Source organism: Perca fluviatilis, chromosome 14 (assembly GCF_010015445.1).
Source record: "Perca fluviatilis chromosome 14, GENO_Pfluv_1.0, whole genome shotgun sequence".
NCBI lineage: Eukaryota > Metazoa > Chordata > Actinopteri > Perciformes > Percidae > Perca > Perca fluviatilis.
The window spans coordinates 10,816,550-10,834,456 of record NC_053125.1 but is presented as its reverse complement, the minus strand read 5'-3'; the positions used below and the strand labels follow the sequence as shown (position 1 = coordinate 10,834,456).

At 39.6% G+C, this 17,907-nt stretch overlaps 1 protein-coding gene and 2 non-coding genes across 4 annotated transcripts in view; 2 read left to right on the top strand and 1 right to left on the bottom strand.

Annotated features, from left to right (window-relative positions):
- LOC120572135 (meiosis 1 associated protein) overlaps positions 1-12,107 on the bottom strand; it is a 39,826-nt gene extending 27,719 nt beyond the window's left edge. Inside the window, exons 1-4 of one of the 2 annotated variants that reach the window (XM_039821278.1) lie at positions 11,920-12,107; positions 8,377-8,640; positions 8,043-8,240; positions 4,414-4,585 (exon numbers count right to left, since the gene is read on the bottom strand). In XM_039821278.1, the coding sequence (XP_039677212.1) occupies positions 4,414-4,585; positions 8,043-8,240; positions 8,377-8,640 (634 nt within the window). In that variant the 5' untranslated portion in view covers positions 11,920-12,107. The remainder of the gene's footprint in view (positions 1-4,413; positions 4,586-8,042; positions 8,241-8,376; positions 8,641-11,919) is intronic. The other variant, XM_039821279.1, reaches the window with a different exon arrangement.
- trnaa-cgc lies at positions 6,903-6,974 on the top strand. Its single transcript has one exon. It is a non-coding gene; the product is annotated as a tRNA-Ala (tRNA).
- trnaa-cgc lies at positions 7,604-7,675 on the top strand. Its single transcript has one exon. It is a non-coding gene; the product is annotated as a tRNA-Ala (tRNA).
- Positions 12,108-17,907: the final 5,800 nt, after the last annotated feature.

The window sequence follows — 17,907 nt, the reverse complement described above, 5'->3', positions numbered from 1 at the left end:
GTATATGCTATAGCACATTTTTACTTATTTGTTGATATTTGATATGGTGAATAAAACTTAGGATTATTACATCATCAATGTTTAAGCTTAAAGAATCAAACTCGCAACTTTGTCCTCACAAAACAGTGCCTCTGCAAAAGATTGTTGCATAATTTACAGATTTAATTTGTTTCATTTGTAGCTAAGGGCAAAACAATGCAATTACATTTTCCTCCTATGAATATAAACAATGGAAATGAATAGTTTTTGTCGCTGTCTTATCCCTAAGGAACCAGTGCATCCAGTGTGGGAGAACTTGTTGAATATGTTTCAGTCAACAACTTTTGGAAAACCAAAAACCACCGGTACCATAATCATCTGTCTGTCTGTCTTACTCTGCTCCTCTAACTCTGTGTTCCTTCTCTCTTGCTCCGTGACCCATTTCTCTATCTTCTCCCTGGTGCTCAACTGTACAATTACAGAACAGGACCGGGGATTCAAGGATACACTGGATGAGTTTCAACAAAAACAGGATGCTCTTAAGGCGTTGGCCCTCAGACAATCACACGCATGTTTGTACTTTTAATAATTGTGAGGACCCTCCTTGAAATCAACCATTTCCTCGCCCCTAACCTTAACCATCACAACTGCATGCTTAACCTCAACCCTTATCCTGGTTCTTACCTTACCTTACCTTAAAAAAAGCACTTGAGGAACACTCAAAATTTCCACACTTTCAAATGATGTCCTAAATTTAAAGGTGTTGACCTCAAACTGGTCCTCACAAAGACTTACAAGTGCAAACACACACACAGCAGACCTCAAAGTTGTGCTGCCAGTCACTATCAAATATGCAGCATCTCAGCCAGCCACACATGCGGTTTGAGCACAACGGCTGTCAGCTCACTGAAAAATTAGACATTTGCATAACTGTCCTCTTTTACAGATGTTTCTATCAAACAACTGCACTGCACTGTACTGTATTGCACTGTACAAACACACACACACACACACACACACACACACACACACACACACACACACACACACACACACACACACACACACACACACACACATACTCACTCACTCACTCACTCACTCACTCACTCACCCACAGAGTCAAACATTAAGTTATGGTTTTGGCTCCAAGTCTCACTCTGGTACAAAACAAAAATGGATACTCCACCCACTTCCTATAATATACTACTGCACTCCATGGATTGACACACACACACACACAAACACAAAAACACACACACAAAAACACACACACACACACACACACACAAAAACACACACACACACACACACACACACACACAGCTTAAATAAATAGTCTGGTGTCAAGTGAGACATATTTGCTGCAATTTCTCTCACAGCATTCCTACTCAGCATCATGCACACACGGAGACTATTAAGATTCCATAACGCGCCCAGATTCCAGAGTATTCCCAGAATAAACATGGCTTCCTTTATTTTTGCGTATTAGATTTGGCATATTAGTTACACATCTCTTTTCAAAACCAAAAATTACAAAGTGCTTTATAAATTGAGAGAATAAACAATGGGCAATGCAGTCGATCAATTTGCTTGTTAGAGCCCATGGCTGAAGAGCAAAGTCCTGCTACAAGGCCCCATAGAGTTATAATTTAAATAATAATAAAGGAAAATCGAAAACGGTCATTTCTGAGCAGCTCTGCAGTTTGTGGGATACACCGCAACTGCAGGTATCTGAACTATTTTTTAACACAGTAAACACCCTTTTAATCTTCCACCAGGGGTGTTGGTAACAGTGACAAAACTACTTTTAAAGCCAATTTCATGAGTTTTGCAAGCATCCTGTAAGTCTGAGTTGAATTCACACGGACTAGACAGCTAAAGTTCTTATCTTTGATTTAAGCCTGCTTCAGTTTTCAGCCAGATGAACTCTTGAGGTCAGTGAAGCTCTTGGATGCAGCGGTGACCCCGTTCTCTTTTCTATGTTCTCACAGAACTTTGGTGTTGGTTTTACTGAGTAATATCACAGACTGAAATACCAGGCAGAGTACATTTAGGATTGGTTTTCATACAAAAAGACTGAATGGTCCCATATTTAAGGAGGCCTGCTTGTTTTGTTATACTGTATATATTACTAATCCAATTGATATCACAGCAAACGAAAAAAGAAACACATCAACTGTGTAATGCTGTTACGTTGTTTTGTCATGTTTCCAAGTCTTTGAGTCAAAACATGAATACTGATGGTGACAGAAAACACAGGAAGATGAAAATTCAAACTGACCATTCTTTTTTTGTGAAACTGATTCACCAGAGGCGATCTTGAGCTACCTACATGCTTGTGCGGCCAATCACGATGAGTTTGAAGATGTCATGGTAGCAAGCCATCATGTTCTCTCCACTGTGGAAAGAACCATGTCCAATAAAGCAGCTTTATGTGGGACATCAGTGGTCTAGTAGCACCGCTGGTGTTGACATAATGAAGAGAGTGTCGGCTGTAGTATCAGACAGCTGAAGACTATTATGTTTCACTCAGTGCTGTAAACACTTCTAGACACTGTGGAGGAACGCAGTGATCTAGTCCCAGTGGCATCACAGCAGCTAAAAGGGTGTAGGCTTCACTATCATCAAACTGTGGCAACTACATTCCAAACATTTTCTTTTTTTAATAGACACTGGAGAGTGAGAGGAATTAGCATCACTCATATTAATCGATGAATACAATAAATACAAAGGAATTTGTACTAGAGGAGCTGCTGCAGGGACACTAGTCTAGTCTTGTTACTAAAATGAAGTCTCCCTACCATTACATAGCATGACCCCACTATGGACATGAGTTATGAGCAGTTTAACAAAAGTTATTTTTCCATATATCTGAAAATATGAACATGATTTTGTGACAGATTCTTTTCTTATTCCTGTAATTATCTGGTAAAGCAACATAAAACTGCACACTATCTGCTTTTCACACAACTAGGTCCTCCACACCCTTGCGGTAATTTCTTATCCATTTATTTATCCATTTAATTGAGTTCACTTGAAAATAAAGAACAACAGCTTGCTTATTAACGATACCACTACAAAGCTCAGGACTTTACATTTACATGTAGGAATATATATTTTTATTCAACAATATTTTATTATGATAAGAAAATTACCAGTCGCATCTGCTGTAAGGAACATAATTTTTCAGCATAACCGTTGAGTCTCCGTTACTCAACCAAGCAAAGGTCAGCAACAGCAAGCAAACTTCTGCAGTAACGTTAGCTCGTTGGTGCCTCGCATGCAGACTTTATATCGCATGATAGCTCAACTTGAGCTTCCACGTCCCACTTTCAACTTAGGTGAAATGGGCAGAATAGGTGACGTTTACACTGAGGCGGCATGTTATGAGCAGGTTTTGGGGCAATACTGCAAACTAATGGTTTTGGTTTTCGCAGCTTGAGGCCCAAGGCCATTTACACCAACTGGCCCAAAGATAGCCCTAGCTCACAATGGCGCAATAGTGGGAAAGTGGCTACTGTGGTCTTTGACAGCTCCACGATTTTATTAATGTGTGCAGTTCACATATGGCACCCCCATTTAAAAGCAGATTTATTTTGCCAAGTAGCTCTGTTTTTGAAAGGCTGCTCCAAAACAAGATTGACTCCAAGGGTAACCAAGGCTGGTTTAATGGGGAGAACTGGGGCAAATGTATAACATTTCACTTTAGATATGATGTAAAAATAACCAAGAGGGGGTGATGAACACAAACTAGGCGGGATTACATAACTGACATAATTGTGTCAGGTGAGTTAAAACTCACATCATCATCAGTATCCTGTTTCCAGCACCTCAAACACTTCTGAGAAAACAAAGTTGCAGTCAGTCATACAGACAACTGTTTATCACCATGAAATGAATATTTCAGATGGTGCAGAAATATTTTCACAAGAAAGACTTCACTGCCTGTGTTTACCACACCCTGTCTCTTACACTTGCTCTCAATTTCTCTCTCCTGCCTCCTTGCTGTATGTTTTTCGCTCACTTTCTATTTCTCTCTGTCTCCCCTTCATTTCTATCCAGTCCTCGCTGCACTCTCTACTTATTCAGACCACACAACTTAAACCTTCATGTAATTACAAAGAGTGACATATCATTATGAAATTAGTCTTCCTGAGAGGATTGGAAAATGTTTGGGTTGTAGCCAAGTTCTATAAATTGTGACATGCATCATCAGTGTAGACTGTAGATATGTAACAAACAGTGTAGTGTAATAAATAGGTCAATGCTACAAAACTCTGAAGATGATTAAGAAAGAGCACGGGGAAAGCATGTAGAAAGTGAGGGGGAGTAAAGAAAGTAGATAGCAGACCTCCTTCAAGTTGTTCCACTGTGTGTGTGTGTGTGTATGTGTGTATGTGTGTGTGTGCATATTTGGGTGTCTGCATGTACCTTCAGCCTCTGTGTGTGTGGCTTCAGGTGAGTGGTTTTCCTGTCCCCAGTCTGCCGCACTATAGATCTGCACCACCAGGAGATGCTTCAGTGACACCAGGTCAGCATCTTTGAGCCCCGTCTCCAACTGGCGAACGAGTCCCCGTCCTGGCTGGCTGGTCACCACAGTAACCTGTGAATAAAGCAAGAGTAAAAATGGAAAAATGCCTCAGCAAACTAAAAAAATAAAAAGGACTCAAAAGGACATCAACTCAAATAAGAAACATTTAACAGTGACAACCCTCAACATTTAATTTAGATGGCCTCTACTCCCATTAGATTGAAGAGGAGAAAAAAACACAACCAGGGTAAACCGACACTGTTGCTCCTTCCTCACAACAGTGGAAAAACCTCAATCAGTTTTAATTTGACTATTATTGGGACCACATAGCTGTTCCTCCCCACAACTCTTTACCAAAAGCTCACTTCTGAATTGCTACAGCTGGCTGCGTTATGAAAGATCAAGTTTGTGCTTCAAGTTGCCATATCTTCAGAAGAACTGGCCACAACATCACCACAGCAAAGCATTCCTTGGGTCTGACTGTTGTGTTTCTGTTGTACTTAAAGGACATGACATACAGTAAATTGCTGTTACTAAATTAAAAAACATGATGTCAGAACCGCTGCCCCAGTAAAGCAGACTCCCACCCTAACTGAAAAGTGGCATATGGTATAAAGACACAACTCTAACTTACACGTACTGTGAAACGATGTTTTCATGAGAGAAAAAAACACAGCTTTAACTACCATCTTGCCCTATGATCTGTAATTTATTTTAATGATTCCTGTAACTGAGCTATCATTATCTCACACGTCACGGCATCAGGAATGAACAAAACGGCTGGTAATGCACCGGAAAATGTCTGTCACTAATCAATTATTTTTGATAATTAAGATTTCTGCAGTAGATTTGAACAGAAGACATCATCTTAAAACAAGTCTTCACTATGTCTGATGATGGAAAGAGATGAAATTAGTTTTCTGTGGCATGTGTATGCCTAACGGGGGGAGCATAGATAAACTAATGTTTTAGACTAATGTTGAGCATCCGACTGAATCAATAACAGTTGAAGTAAATGATGATTATTATGGGATTGTTGATGGGTTCTGCTGTTTGGCCAAAAGTAAAATCTGCTGCTGACACATCACAGAGGAAGGCACACACACACACACACACACACACACACACACACACACACACACACACACACACACACACACACACACACACACACACACACACAGAGGGCAATGCCTCTGCTTAGCGTCTCTCTGTCTCCTAATGGTGCTATTCATATCTGCTGCTGTCGGAAACACTGGGTCTTAGTGTAATCATCTGTCCAGAGTTTTCTAATAATGCTGGTTGGATTTGCGAAATCCTCGTCAACAACCCAGAGGCTTGTATCCAGAGGACATGTTGTCCAAATTTATCAAGAAAGACAGTGACTGGCTCATCTCTCAGTTGGTTCCCCATATGTCCAACAATTAAATTTAACAGTTTTCAGTAATATTACTATTCCCCTAAACTCTAATTCGCTGCAATCTAAAATGTTGTATTTGCGTCTCAAGGTTTGAGCCTGGAACGTGTACGGAATATTAGCCCAAAGATGGCTTTACATAACATAACACAAATAGGAATTCATAGTTCTAGTAAATGTGCTGCATCCAGGTGATAGCTATGACTTTATATGGATGTCAACAATTCCATCCACTTTAATCATTAAAAGTGAGTGTAAACAAATTGAACAAATTAAAAAAACATTGCTGAGCGCAATCACGGAAGGCTTGCATAATGTGGACGCACCGCCTGTTTTGTTGTCATTACTTAGAATTCCTCATGGGGGAAACAGAAACTACGTACTATAGCTTTAAATACTTTTTGCACTCACAGGATTTGCCACTTAAATATGATAGCTGATCAGAGCGGATAAACTAGCAGGAAGGCAATCACAAGTATTGAAGCTTTCCTGATGTTATTTTTTACAACTCACTCACAGATGGCTCTGCAGCAGATGAATAGAGCCCATTTTCTGCATTTAAAGATGAACATGAGCTGATTTTAAGCGGACTGTCTGATATATATTTTGGCCACTAAAGTGGACTGTCAACAGAGAATTTATTAAGCTTGTAAAAATGCAAATTAGATGTCTAATTCAATATGTTATTGCAGCTGCTAAATACACCGAACTGGACCTGAAGAGACCTCATTTAAAAGATATAAGTGGAGCATTTTCCCTACATTAGCATGAAGTACAAAGCTTGAATATAAAAAGGGATCTATTCATTCTGAGCTACTCTGCAGCTGAAGAGACGCTCCTTCATAATGGATCTAGAGAGACAGAAGCAGAAAAACATTTAGTACAAATGACTTGTTATACAATAGCACTGCACAAAACATTTGTTTCGTCTGAAAGGCTGCTATTTCTCTGGAGTAGTGAAGGGTAAAAAATGGGGATGTAGCTCAGTGGTAGAGCGCATGCTTCGCATGTATGAGGTCCTGGGTTCAATCCCCAGCATCTCCATGTTTTTCTTTTATAAGGAAGAGGCTGACCACTGGAATGATGATTGTGAAAGCCATATTTTCATGTAAACTCCGTCACATCAACTAAAGACTACTATGTACACTAAGATGGCTACATTTGATAACACATCTTTTTTTTCTCTGCTCGACCCTCCATCCCCTATTTCACACATGACAATTGAGCTTTTCATGAGTGCTAAGGTGGATCAACTAAAAATGCTGGCCTTGCATTTTGGTGTGGATGGGGGAATCAGGTGAAGATGTAAGCCCGTCAAGTCATGGTCCAAAGCTTTGTGTTACTTAAGTTAAGAAAACTACTTTTTGTCACTTGTAATACTCTCTGTGATCGTTCATTTTTAATGTCAATATAGGCTATGAAGCGGAACAGCCATTGTCATGCTCGCCCATTTGCCTGAGAAGAGAACAAAGGGTTGGCAGAAGTTGATCACTGGCAGTGATCATCGTTAAAGCTCAAATGTGAAGAATGTGAAATTTCGTGACATTAACATAAACACTGCACTAATGACACTATTCTCAGTCAGATCAATTTGATACACATGCTAATTTAGTTTTTAAAACTGGCTTATTGTGGCCCCAACTTTTGTCAGAAACATTGAGGTAAAGCAACATGGGGATGTAGCTCAGTGGTAGAGCGCATGCTTCGCATGTATGAGGTCCTGGGTTCAATCCCCAGCATCTCCAGTTTTTATCTACAGAAGATGGGTCGAGTGATGCTCTCAGATGGATTACTACACTATACAAAGATGCTATTCCTAAAAAACTGTGCTATCAAATGGACAGACCTCACGAGTCACACTGAGTGAATGACATTTGCTTTATTCAAAAATAAATAAAAATACACCGATTTAGTTTGGAGTATTATACCTATCTGTGATAGGCTAACTTTTGAACCTGAGATCTTTTTAAAAGCATATTAGAACGATGCCTCAGGGTAACAGCAGCTTAATGACCAATACCAAGGCCTTTTTACTATGTTTGATTTGTAAAAAAAAATTTATGTTTTTCTTGTTGAGCTGGTTGTGCAAAAAGAAGGTCTTTCTATGCTCACCTCCACAGATATGTTGTTGCCGGCCTGCTTGTCAGTATTGATATGTCTGATGTACTGTTTAAACTGCTGCAGACTGTCCAGCACTGCCTGACGCAGCAGCTCGCCTCCTCTGGCTGCTCCTCTGATACAACCTTCACCTGGAATAGTCCTCAGCTCCTCGACACAGGAACGCAGCCGGGCCAGGTTACCACGAACCTGCTGAAAATACAGAGGGACAGAAGAAAAAGGAATGAAAGTGAGAGATAACATGGGCGACAGGATGCAAAAAGGGAAGAGCGGGGTGACAGAGGAGGAACTAGAAAAAGCAATAACACGTTGCCTTCATCTAACTTACCACAAATGGCAGTAGACATTCCTGCTGCCTGCTGATGACGTACAGGCTGAGCAGTGGGATCCTACAGGGTCCGTCCAGACTACAGGCCAGGGACAGGAAGTTCTCCAGAGCATCACAGAGCACCGTACAGGTCTCTGACCACCATGGTGGCAGCGCCTCCACGATCAGGACCCTGGCTGGTTGCCGCGGGAACGAGGAGGACCAGTAAACTGAGTTGCCAGAGTTGGAGGAACCCGTTGGCCTCTTTCTGTTGTCCATGGACATCTAAAAGACACAAACACAGAACAGAAGTGTTCATTAACAAAGAAAATGGGAAGCTTCTGATGGAACATTTCATCCCAATGAATACATGACGTATATTCTGAATTTGAGGTTACCTTTCACATGGCATGTTTCGTGCTGTACTTGACATAAAGTCCTAATATGGCATGTAAAAAAGCAGCGCCCCTCTCACCCCTTCAAATACATGCGCAAATATCTAAAACCTGAGTAAGCAAATCTATCAAATCTATGAGGCCAGGTAATAACCAAAATGACCAAAAAACACAGACATCCTAACAAACCATTGCCCTGTAATGATAATCAGCTGTAGTCATAATCATGGGCAGTAAGCACCACTGTAAATAGAACATGAATAAACAGGCTATGATGAACATGGATAATTATGAAGAATCTAGGTTATAAATGGTTCTGTTTTCACATAACTTAGGGGCTTTTCCTGACTTCTGAAGATTCTAATGTGAAGAAGTGACTACTTAAGTAGGTTTTGTGCAATTATGACTGAAAGGCAGCAGTTTAATGGCTCAACATTAGACTGAGAATCCGTTTGGAGGCCAGAAAGTTCTGGTGGAACTATGCCATAAGGCATATGCAAAGCAGACAACACAATTTGCCATCCCGGGTTGCAAATTCTCCCTCAAGTGGTCATGTTCCCTAATTATGTACAGAAGGTCCTCACTTTGTGGTGAATGAATGAAGATTGTTAACTTGTTGTTCATAATTAACAACCATCTGAACTCTTAAGGACATTGCAGCTGAATGATGAACACTGGTAGTAGTGCTGTGAAACGTCTCACACTGTGATGATGCAATGATTAGAGTACAACAAAAATAGAAAGTCTAATGATTCCTGTGGGCAGAATAGATCATCACAGCAACAGAAAGTAACACAAAATGGACAGAATGGAGCATATACAGAGCACTGGGCTGCAACTAGCAGCGCTAAATAATAGTCACATCAGTAGCTCAGTGAATAAACATAATTTCACACAAATCTAAATTTAGTTCTCAAAAAAAAAATTCCCTTTTTAAAGCTTCACAAGTATCATCAGATGGAAAGGGCCCATCTGTGTGGCTGTCAAAAGGCAAGAGTCAGTCATGAGTGGAGGACGTGGCCAGAGGGACGGAGGGAGGAAAACCCCTAACGTTTCAAAGAGTCAATCACGTCATCTGCCTGTCATTATGGAATGGATGTCTGTGTGTGAATCTGTCTTTTTGTGTCTGATCACCAGCATCATCATTACTTATTGAGCAACATCAATGACGCCCTGTTCTGACACACATCAGTACACTTAGTCATTTCAATTTCCACAGAGTGAGAGGAGACATAGGATAATAAGGCAACATATTACTCTACAATTTCCACAGGCGTACAGGTTTTGGGGGCTTTTGTCATTTCACAAGTTACGTTGAGAACCAATTGATATAAGCAGACCAGTGAATATCAGTGAGTCACACACCCCCTCTCTGTAATCATCTCATCTCAAACATAGACAATCACTTCTCTTTGTTTATTGCACTAAAATCATCTCAACATAGACAATCATTTCTCTTTTTATTGCACTATTTGCACATTAACGCTGTACATTTCATATTTTATATATTATTACTGTATATTTGTTTTTATTATACATGTTTTAAGTCTTGATAATATATGTTGTTTTTATTGTTGTTTGTATACCTGGAGTGGTATACAAGTGGAAGTGGAGTGGAAAATAATTTCCCCCTGGGATTATTAAAGTATTTCTGATTCTGATTCTGATACAGATAACAAGCAATTAGTCGATCGACAGAATAAAGCATTTCATAAATTAATACTTTGGTTCACTTTTTAACCAGAAAAATCAAACATTCACTGACTGTTCTTTCTTTAATGAGAATTTGCTGTTTTTTAAAATATTTTTTTAAATCACTGTTGGTTGAAGTACAGCTGCATCGATTAGTCTACTAATCGATTAGTCTACTAATTAGTCTACTAATCGATTAGTCGATCGACAGAATAATAAACACCAACTATTTTGATAATTGATTAAAATTAGAATTGTAAGAAAATGCTGTTTTCAACTTCTCAATTTATGGAGATTTCCTGCTTTTCTCTGTTTTATATCATAATAAACTGACAAAACAAGACATCTAAAGACATCACGTTGGACTGTGAGGAACTGGGATAAACATGTTTCACGATTTTCTGACATTTTATAGACCAAACAATGAAGCAATTATCCTAGTAAATAATCAGCAGATTAATCGATAATGAAAATAACAGTAGTAGTTAAGACTGAGGCACTAACAGCATGATTTACTTTAAACTCAAAATATAGGCGGAAGTAACATGTCTTATGGAAAACACCTGAAGGCTTGGACTGCTCTTCAGATCAAAAGCCATCGACAGAACTAATCCCTTCCGTTCAAAAGCTGAGCTCTGAACGCTCTTTATCATTCAAGCTCTTAAATCCACTGTCCTAAAACCCTGCTCTGTTATGATCTTCACAGAGAAGGGCTATTTACTGGTAATAAAGGGCATATTGTGTGAAAGTATGTGTGCCGTTTGATCCTCTGCCTTTCTTATCTTTCTCTGACTTTTCCTTTTCTAAACCTAAATTCTGTCCTCACTCCCCCCCCCTCCAGATCACACATCTTTCACCCTCACACCTTTGATCTTGCATCATCTCTTGGACCACTCTGACATAAATAACCCCAATCAGATTCAGTCGATACCTAAATAATATAACTTTTTGTGTTTGTTTGTTGTGTTTGTTCAGCTGAATTTCTAACACATGGGCAATGGGATTTTTTTTTTCTAAATGTCCTTGTACTACACAACACTGTACAGTAAAGCACGTGTGTGTGTGTGTGTGTGTGTGTGTGTGTGTGTGTGTGTGTGTGTGTGTGTGTGTGTGTGTGTGTGTGTGTGTGTGTGTGTGTGTGTGTGTGTGTGTTTAATGGATCATGTTTGACAAATGTATAAGCATCAAAATGAAGGTCAATAAAAATTGACCAAGTGTACTGACAATGTAGATGGAATCAAATGGATGAAAACAAGCAGAGCAGTAAACAATGAAAGAGGTAACTCTATAAAGCGGACAAGGACCTTTCAGAATTGAATTATTCTGACTAGTGGCAGGAAATACTTCTAACTCTATAAAAGCTAAATATTACATACAGTCCGACTAGATTAGCTAGATCCCCATCATCAGATGTTAGCTGAGTTTAGCAAACATTAGCTAACAGCTAACGTTAGCTAACTTTGAACGTTAACATTACCTTAGCTAGGTTAAGTTTCTCCTCCTTAGCTGGCTTCTGGAATAGTTTTATAAACGCAGTAACAAATAAAAAACGTTACGTTAACTGCTTACTAGTGAGATAAATAGCTAACTTAACAGTTTCCTAGCTAGCACGCTAACAGTGGGCTAACTAGCTGTGAATAAATAGTCACGAGCTTGCTTACTGCGCAGTGGCCAATGGCAGTGGCGCATAAAGCCAAAGATTGTATATTGGTAAGATTTATCACTCAATACAAAATAAATGTTACTATGTAAAAATTACTCTCTAAACACCATAGACTGTATAAAAAAAGGTAAACACATTATCAAACAATTTCCAGTTTACTTTGATAAATTACTACTGAATAAAAAAAGTTGTGTGGTAATTTGTAGAGGTATGTCCAAAGGCCTGAACTGTTGTTGCATTAGGCTGAAGGTAAAGTATGTCATTTGCTATTGTTGTTATTGAATAACTGAAACGATTAATCATTTAGTTAATTGATATAACTTGAAACCATTTAAGTTATATTTCAAGCAAAGCTGCCAAATCTATTGATTGAGGATATCATTGGATAATAAATATGTATAATAACAATAATAATCATTCAGGATCACAAAAAGCTATATTTCTTAAGCTGTTGTAGTATACATAAGGAGGTCTTGAGCATCTGCTACATCTGCAAAGACATAAACAAGCACATAAAACAAACACCCACCACAAGTATCCTGCATCTCTCTTTATGTTAGAAAGGGAAAAACACTTCTTTTTAAAAGTTAATTTCAAAACTTTTGCATCTTGTCCTGTCCTCCTTCCTTGTGTTTATTTTAGAATTATCATTTTTAGATGAATAGAGGGAAATATAAATGAGAGACCAAGTGCAGAGCCCAGGCACAGAATGGAATAGTGATTATGGAAATGTGTTCCTTATAGTTGGTCCGCTCGGTTCAAGTGCTTTCTGGCAGTCAGTGCAGGCGTGTGTGTGTGTGTGTGTGTGTGTGTGTGTGTGTGTGTGTGTGTGTGTGTGTGTGTGTGGGTGTGTGCGTGTGTGTGTGTGTGTGTGTGTGTGGCGCGTGCGTGTGTGTGTGTGTGTGTTTGTGTGTGAGACCTTTCAAGCCATGGAGGTACAATCAAAATGTGAGAGGTATTGGAGATGGGGAAAATACAATCTATGATTTTTGATGAATGTGTGTGTGTGTGTGTGTGTGTGTGTGTGTGTGTGTGTGTGTGTGTGTGTGTGTGTGTGTGTGTGTGTGTGTGTGTGTGTGTGTGTGTGTGTGTGTGTGTGAAGGAATTTTGAAGTGCTGTGGTCTGTGTAAGAGGCTTTGGTGAATGCTGGGTTGTTGGGTAGGTCTCTCTCTCGCTCTCTGACTCTTCCTCTCCCTCTCTCTCTGACTTGTTCTCTCCTTCTCTCTCTGACCCTCTCTTTCGTGCTCTCTCTGACTCTTTCTCTCTCTGACTCTCTCTTTCATGCTCTCTCTGACTCTTTCTCTCTCTGACTCTCTCTTTCATTCTCTCTCTGACTCTCTCTCTCACTTACAAACCCACGCACAACATTTCACTTTGTCAGAGTGCATGAGATTAACATGAAGAGATATGGAACATGCACATCTGCTTATTGGAGATAAGTTGAGGTGTGTGTGTGTGTGTGTGTGTGTGTGTGTGTGTGTGTGTGTGTGTGTGTGAGAAAGAAAAAAATAACTTCTACCAACTCTCGGCACCTGGCGAAATCATTTCCAGATGAATTTGTGCCCAGTGGAAGTCCTGACTTGAAAGCAGTGTGTGTGTGTGTGTGTGTGTGTGTGTGTGTGTGTCACACCAGATGATCAAGCAGTAATGTTGCTATTTGGGCAGAGGCTGCTCCCTCTCACAGTGTTTCTTCTATCTTTCTTTCATTCACTCACTCCTCCTCCTCTACATCCCACCTGCCTGTCAGTGCTTGACGCTCTAATTTGATCTGTAATGTATATTCCGTGCATAAGATTAACAGTGGAATGCATAGATTTCACTATGAGGATCTTCCACTGAGACGGATGTTGAGCTTTCAGTCTCAAAAATGAAGGCCCATGTAAAGGGATTAGGGGCACCGATATGATTGGAGCTTAATCACTCTTATGCACAGACACATACTTAAAAACACACACACACACACACACACACACACACACACACACACACACACACACACACACAATAAAATACACACATGCTTCCTTATTTAGTGGTGATGAACGCACATACTTCTAGGTCAATAGGAGCTTTGAGACAGTGTTCTAATCCGCTATGCCTTTTTGATTTACTCAGGGGGATTGGGGGAAAGTTTGCCAGTAGTTTCAGTACTTATTCTGCACACTAGTTGCTTTTTTTCATTCCAGCGTGGTTCTTCTTTACTTTTGGACTAAGTTTTATTCACTGTGTGATTGAGGTTAAATGAATGTTAAGTCGATTGTGTTAAGTTGTTTGCTGCCTTGAGAAATTTTCGTTTAATTCCCTAAAATGGGAACAGGAGCATGAAATTAGAAAATTCCCTGAGTACATCCTCGCAGTTTTAGTTAAAGAGGATCAGATGGAAGCAGATAGCAGACAGCAACTTGGTTTCACAACTGTTTTTAATAAGCTGACAGTGGAGCTGGGTCCAATCTCAATACTATGTTATCTCAAAACATATGTTTTTGTTCTCCACTCACATCATTTTTTTGGGTCATTTGCTAATTAATCCCCATCCCTAAATACATGCCTGTATTTATTTACAAGCAATATATCTTAATGCGGTAGTTCAACATTTTCTGTTTAATCCGTACAAAAAAAGTGTGTAAAATGATGTATTTTAGTAGTAAATAAACAGGAAATATATGACAGGGCCAAGCTAGCTGTTTCCCCCTGTTTCCAGTCTTTGTGCTAAGCTAAGCTAATCGGCTGCTGGCATTAGCTTCATATTTACAGTACAGACATGAGCATGGCATTAATCCTCTAACTTGTAAGTAAGTTTATTTGATTAGGACAATACACATTAATTAACATTTCTGTAAATGCGCCAGTGTTAGCCAGTCGGCTAATTTTCAACTGCAGTCCTAGTATGCATGTCTTTATGGTGGGAAGAAACCAGAGCACCCAGAGGAAACCCACACAAACACGGGGAGAACACGCAAACTTCACACAGAAAGGATTGGAACAACCTGGACTCGAACCTTGGACCAGAACCTTCTTGCTGTGAGGCAGAAGAGCTAACCACTGAGCCACCGTGCTGCCTTCTCCTTCTCCTCTAAGTCTTGGCAAAAAGGCAGATATAGTATGTAAATAGAGCATTTCCCATAATGTTCCTATTCCTTTAACAAGAAAACCAGAGTTATATAGAAAATAATACCCACATTCACTCAGTGTAAAACCAAAAGGCTTGTTTCAGCACATTAGCTAGACTGCACAATCTTGTGCTTTTTGTAACAATCTGTTTAGAAGGAAACATGAATTGTGAAAATTGCTCGTTCACAGAATTAGCACAGCACACCTCTCATGCATCCCTCTTTACTGCAGGTATGTGCTTGCTTGGTTCTGTAGACAGTGGTAATACAGTCTCGCAGTTTGGGTTCAGAGATTGTTATATTGAAACTAGATTTTATTCCTTATGGACAAAGTAAGACAGGAGAGGGAAGTGTTCACAATTTTAAATCATGTCGTAGAGCAGGTACAGCAGCTGTGATGACTGAGAATATGAAGACATCTGACAGAAATGCACAGCAGGGAGCTGTGTTCTGCCACTCCAGAGTAGCTATGTGTTACCTGTAAAACAAAGTGTAGATATTCTAAAAAACCCCTGAAGGCATTTACCTAGGAGAAAAGGTTCTGTCTATAGTAATTCTCTCTTCTACCTGAACTGGAATGCCTTGTTTGAAATTCTTACATTGAAGGGCACATACTGTATTTGAGTACTTAAATTATATATTATCGCTACTGAGGAGAATCACTTTACGAACAATTTAATCAGAGACCATCATTGCTGTCTTCATAGAAAATTACATCATGAAATAACATTTTTCTCTCTTTCCAGCTGTGAACCCTCAGGGCAGCTGAAGTTTTAGTTTGAACCTTTTTGGAGGTGTGTGTCCTGAAAAATGAAGTAGACACCAATTTTAAATCCACTGGGGCTCAGAAGTACAAATAGGGACAAGCCACGCTGTTCTTTTATCCCCATGAGACCCATTTCAGAGCCAATCATATCTTGTTAGAGGATCTGTTTGGGTCACAGTGTAATGATGGGTATTATAGGAATTGTGGCTTAAGGAAGTTTAGCTTAGCAATGGTAAGCATTAATACTTTAAGAGTTTGTACTAATCTGGGTGGGAAAATGACTTCATTGGAAAGCTTTTTAGGTAGCTAAGTGTGTGTGTGTGTGTGTGTGTGTTGTGTTGTGTATGTTCCTGTGTACACGTAAAGTAAGGCTATGTAGGTCAGAGCACAAAGCCAAACCTGTTTGCGTATTGTGGACTCAACATTCATCAGCTGACTGGAAACACAACTTCAAGTTCTAATATTGACTGCTAATACATTAATTCAAATGTTGCTATGTATCTACTGGTGCTGAATTTGTATCCCTTTATTGCATATTCTTTCTTTCATACAATGTATTTTGGCTGGTGAAAGACATCTGTAAGAGAAATTAATTCTGTAGCCATGCGCCTGGCTTATTCAGTGTGTAACTGATACTATTCAAGTACCGCTAAATGTAATCAGCCATTACATATCAATTGGCAATCTAATTTGTTATTGAAAGCCTAGGGACACTTTCCTCTCTAATGAGATGATGGATGGAGAGTTTTAGCATTTTAGAGAAGGAGGGGGATGTAAAGGTTGATGCCACTCCCTTATATTTGATCAACATTTGAAACTGATACTTGGCAGCAGGCAGCTTCCCCTCCAGCCTGCACCACATCACCACAACACCCTCAAAAGGTCTGTCTCCAGTGTCACCTTAGCTTAGCTGGTGTTTCATCTCAGCTGTGAGTTCATTCCAAGGGGCTTTGGATCAGCCGCGTTAGAAAATAGCAGAGGGAACAGATTGTCTACCAAACACCAGAAGCTCCTGATGATCTTGTGACTGCAGCCTCATCAATAAGTCAGTGTTCCTAATGTACCACATGAACAAGAGTGATGCAAAACTCCAGAGAGTGTTCCTCGTGAACATGGATGACTCATCTCGGACTGAACGTCAACATCTCCAGGGCTGATGCTGTGAGCTAGATGATGGTATTGTGGTCAGGACAGGTCCTGTATGTCACATCAGCTCATTAATTAGTTTATTATATCCTTAAGACTTGTTATAGCACCATTATACAACCAGACTGGTGATATGGAGTATTCTAAGCTTACTGTATTCCCTGTATGTTGAATCACTAACAAATGGGACAGTTCGAAGATCCCATGCAATTACTTCAGCCCCCAGTCCCACTCATTCAGCACAATAGTACATCTACATGAACTGGACATACAGTGACTTACATCAGTATTGACAATGATATTTGGTTGGTGGCAAACATCAAACTTAAAAGATAATGGTCTAACCCTGTCTCCTAAAAAATTACGTTCCCATACAACAAAACTGCATTCTCCATTGCATTTCGAGGGAAACGTAATGTAATACATGGTTAACGTTGTGAATTGAAACAAAAGTTAGGTTTTGACGACAAAACTATTGGTCAGGTATTATGGTTTGAGTCAAAATAAGGACTTTTTCTTAAACGTAATTTTATAGTTAGGTATGTTAAGTACATTATGTAAGTGACATAGCTTAAGTATTCTGTTGGGTGAGTACCTTGTCCAAAACTGTTGTTTTTCAGGAAATAAATAAAAAGGGCGAATTTAAAAACATTGTATTAAGCTATTTACCTTAGACCAAGTCAGTTGAAATCGCCTCGTCAATAGCCAATAGCACTCATTTATGTAGAAAAAAATTAATTTGGAGATGTGAGGTTTCTGCCCGACAGCAATGGCATGTTA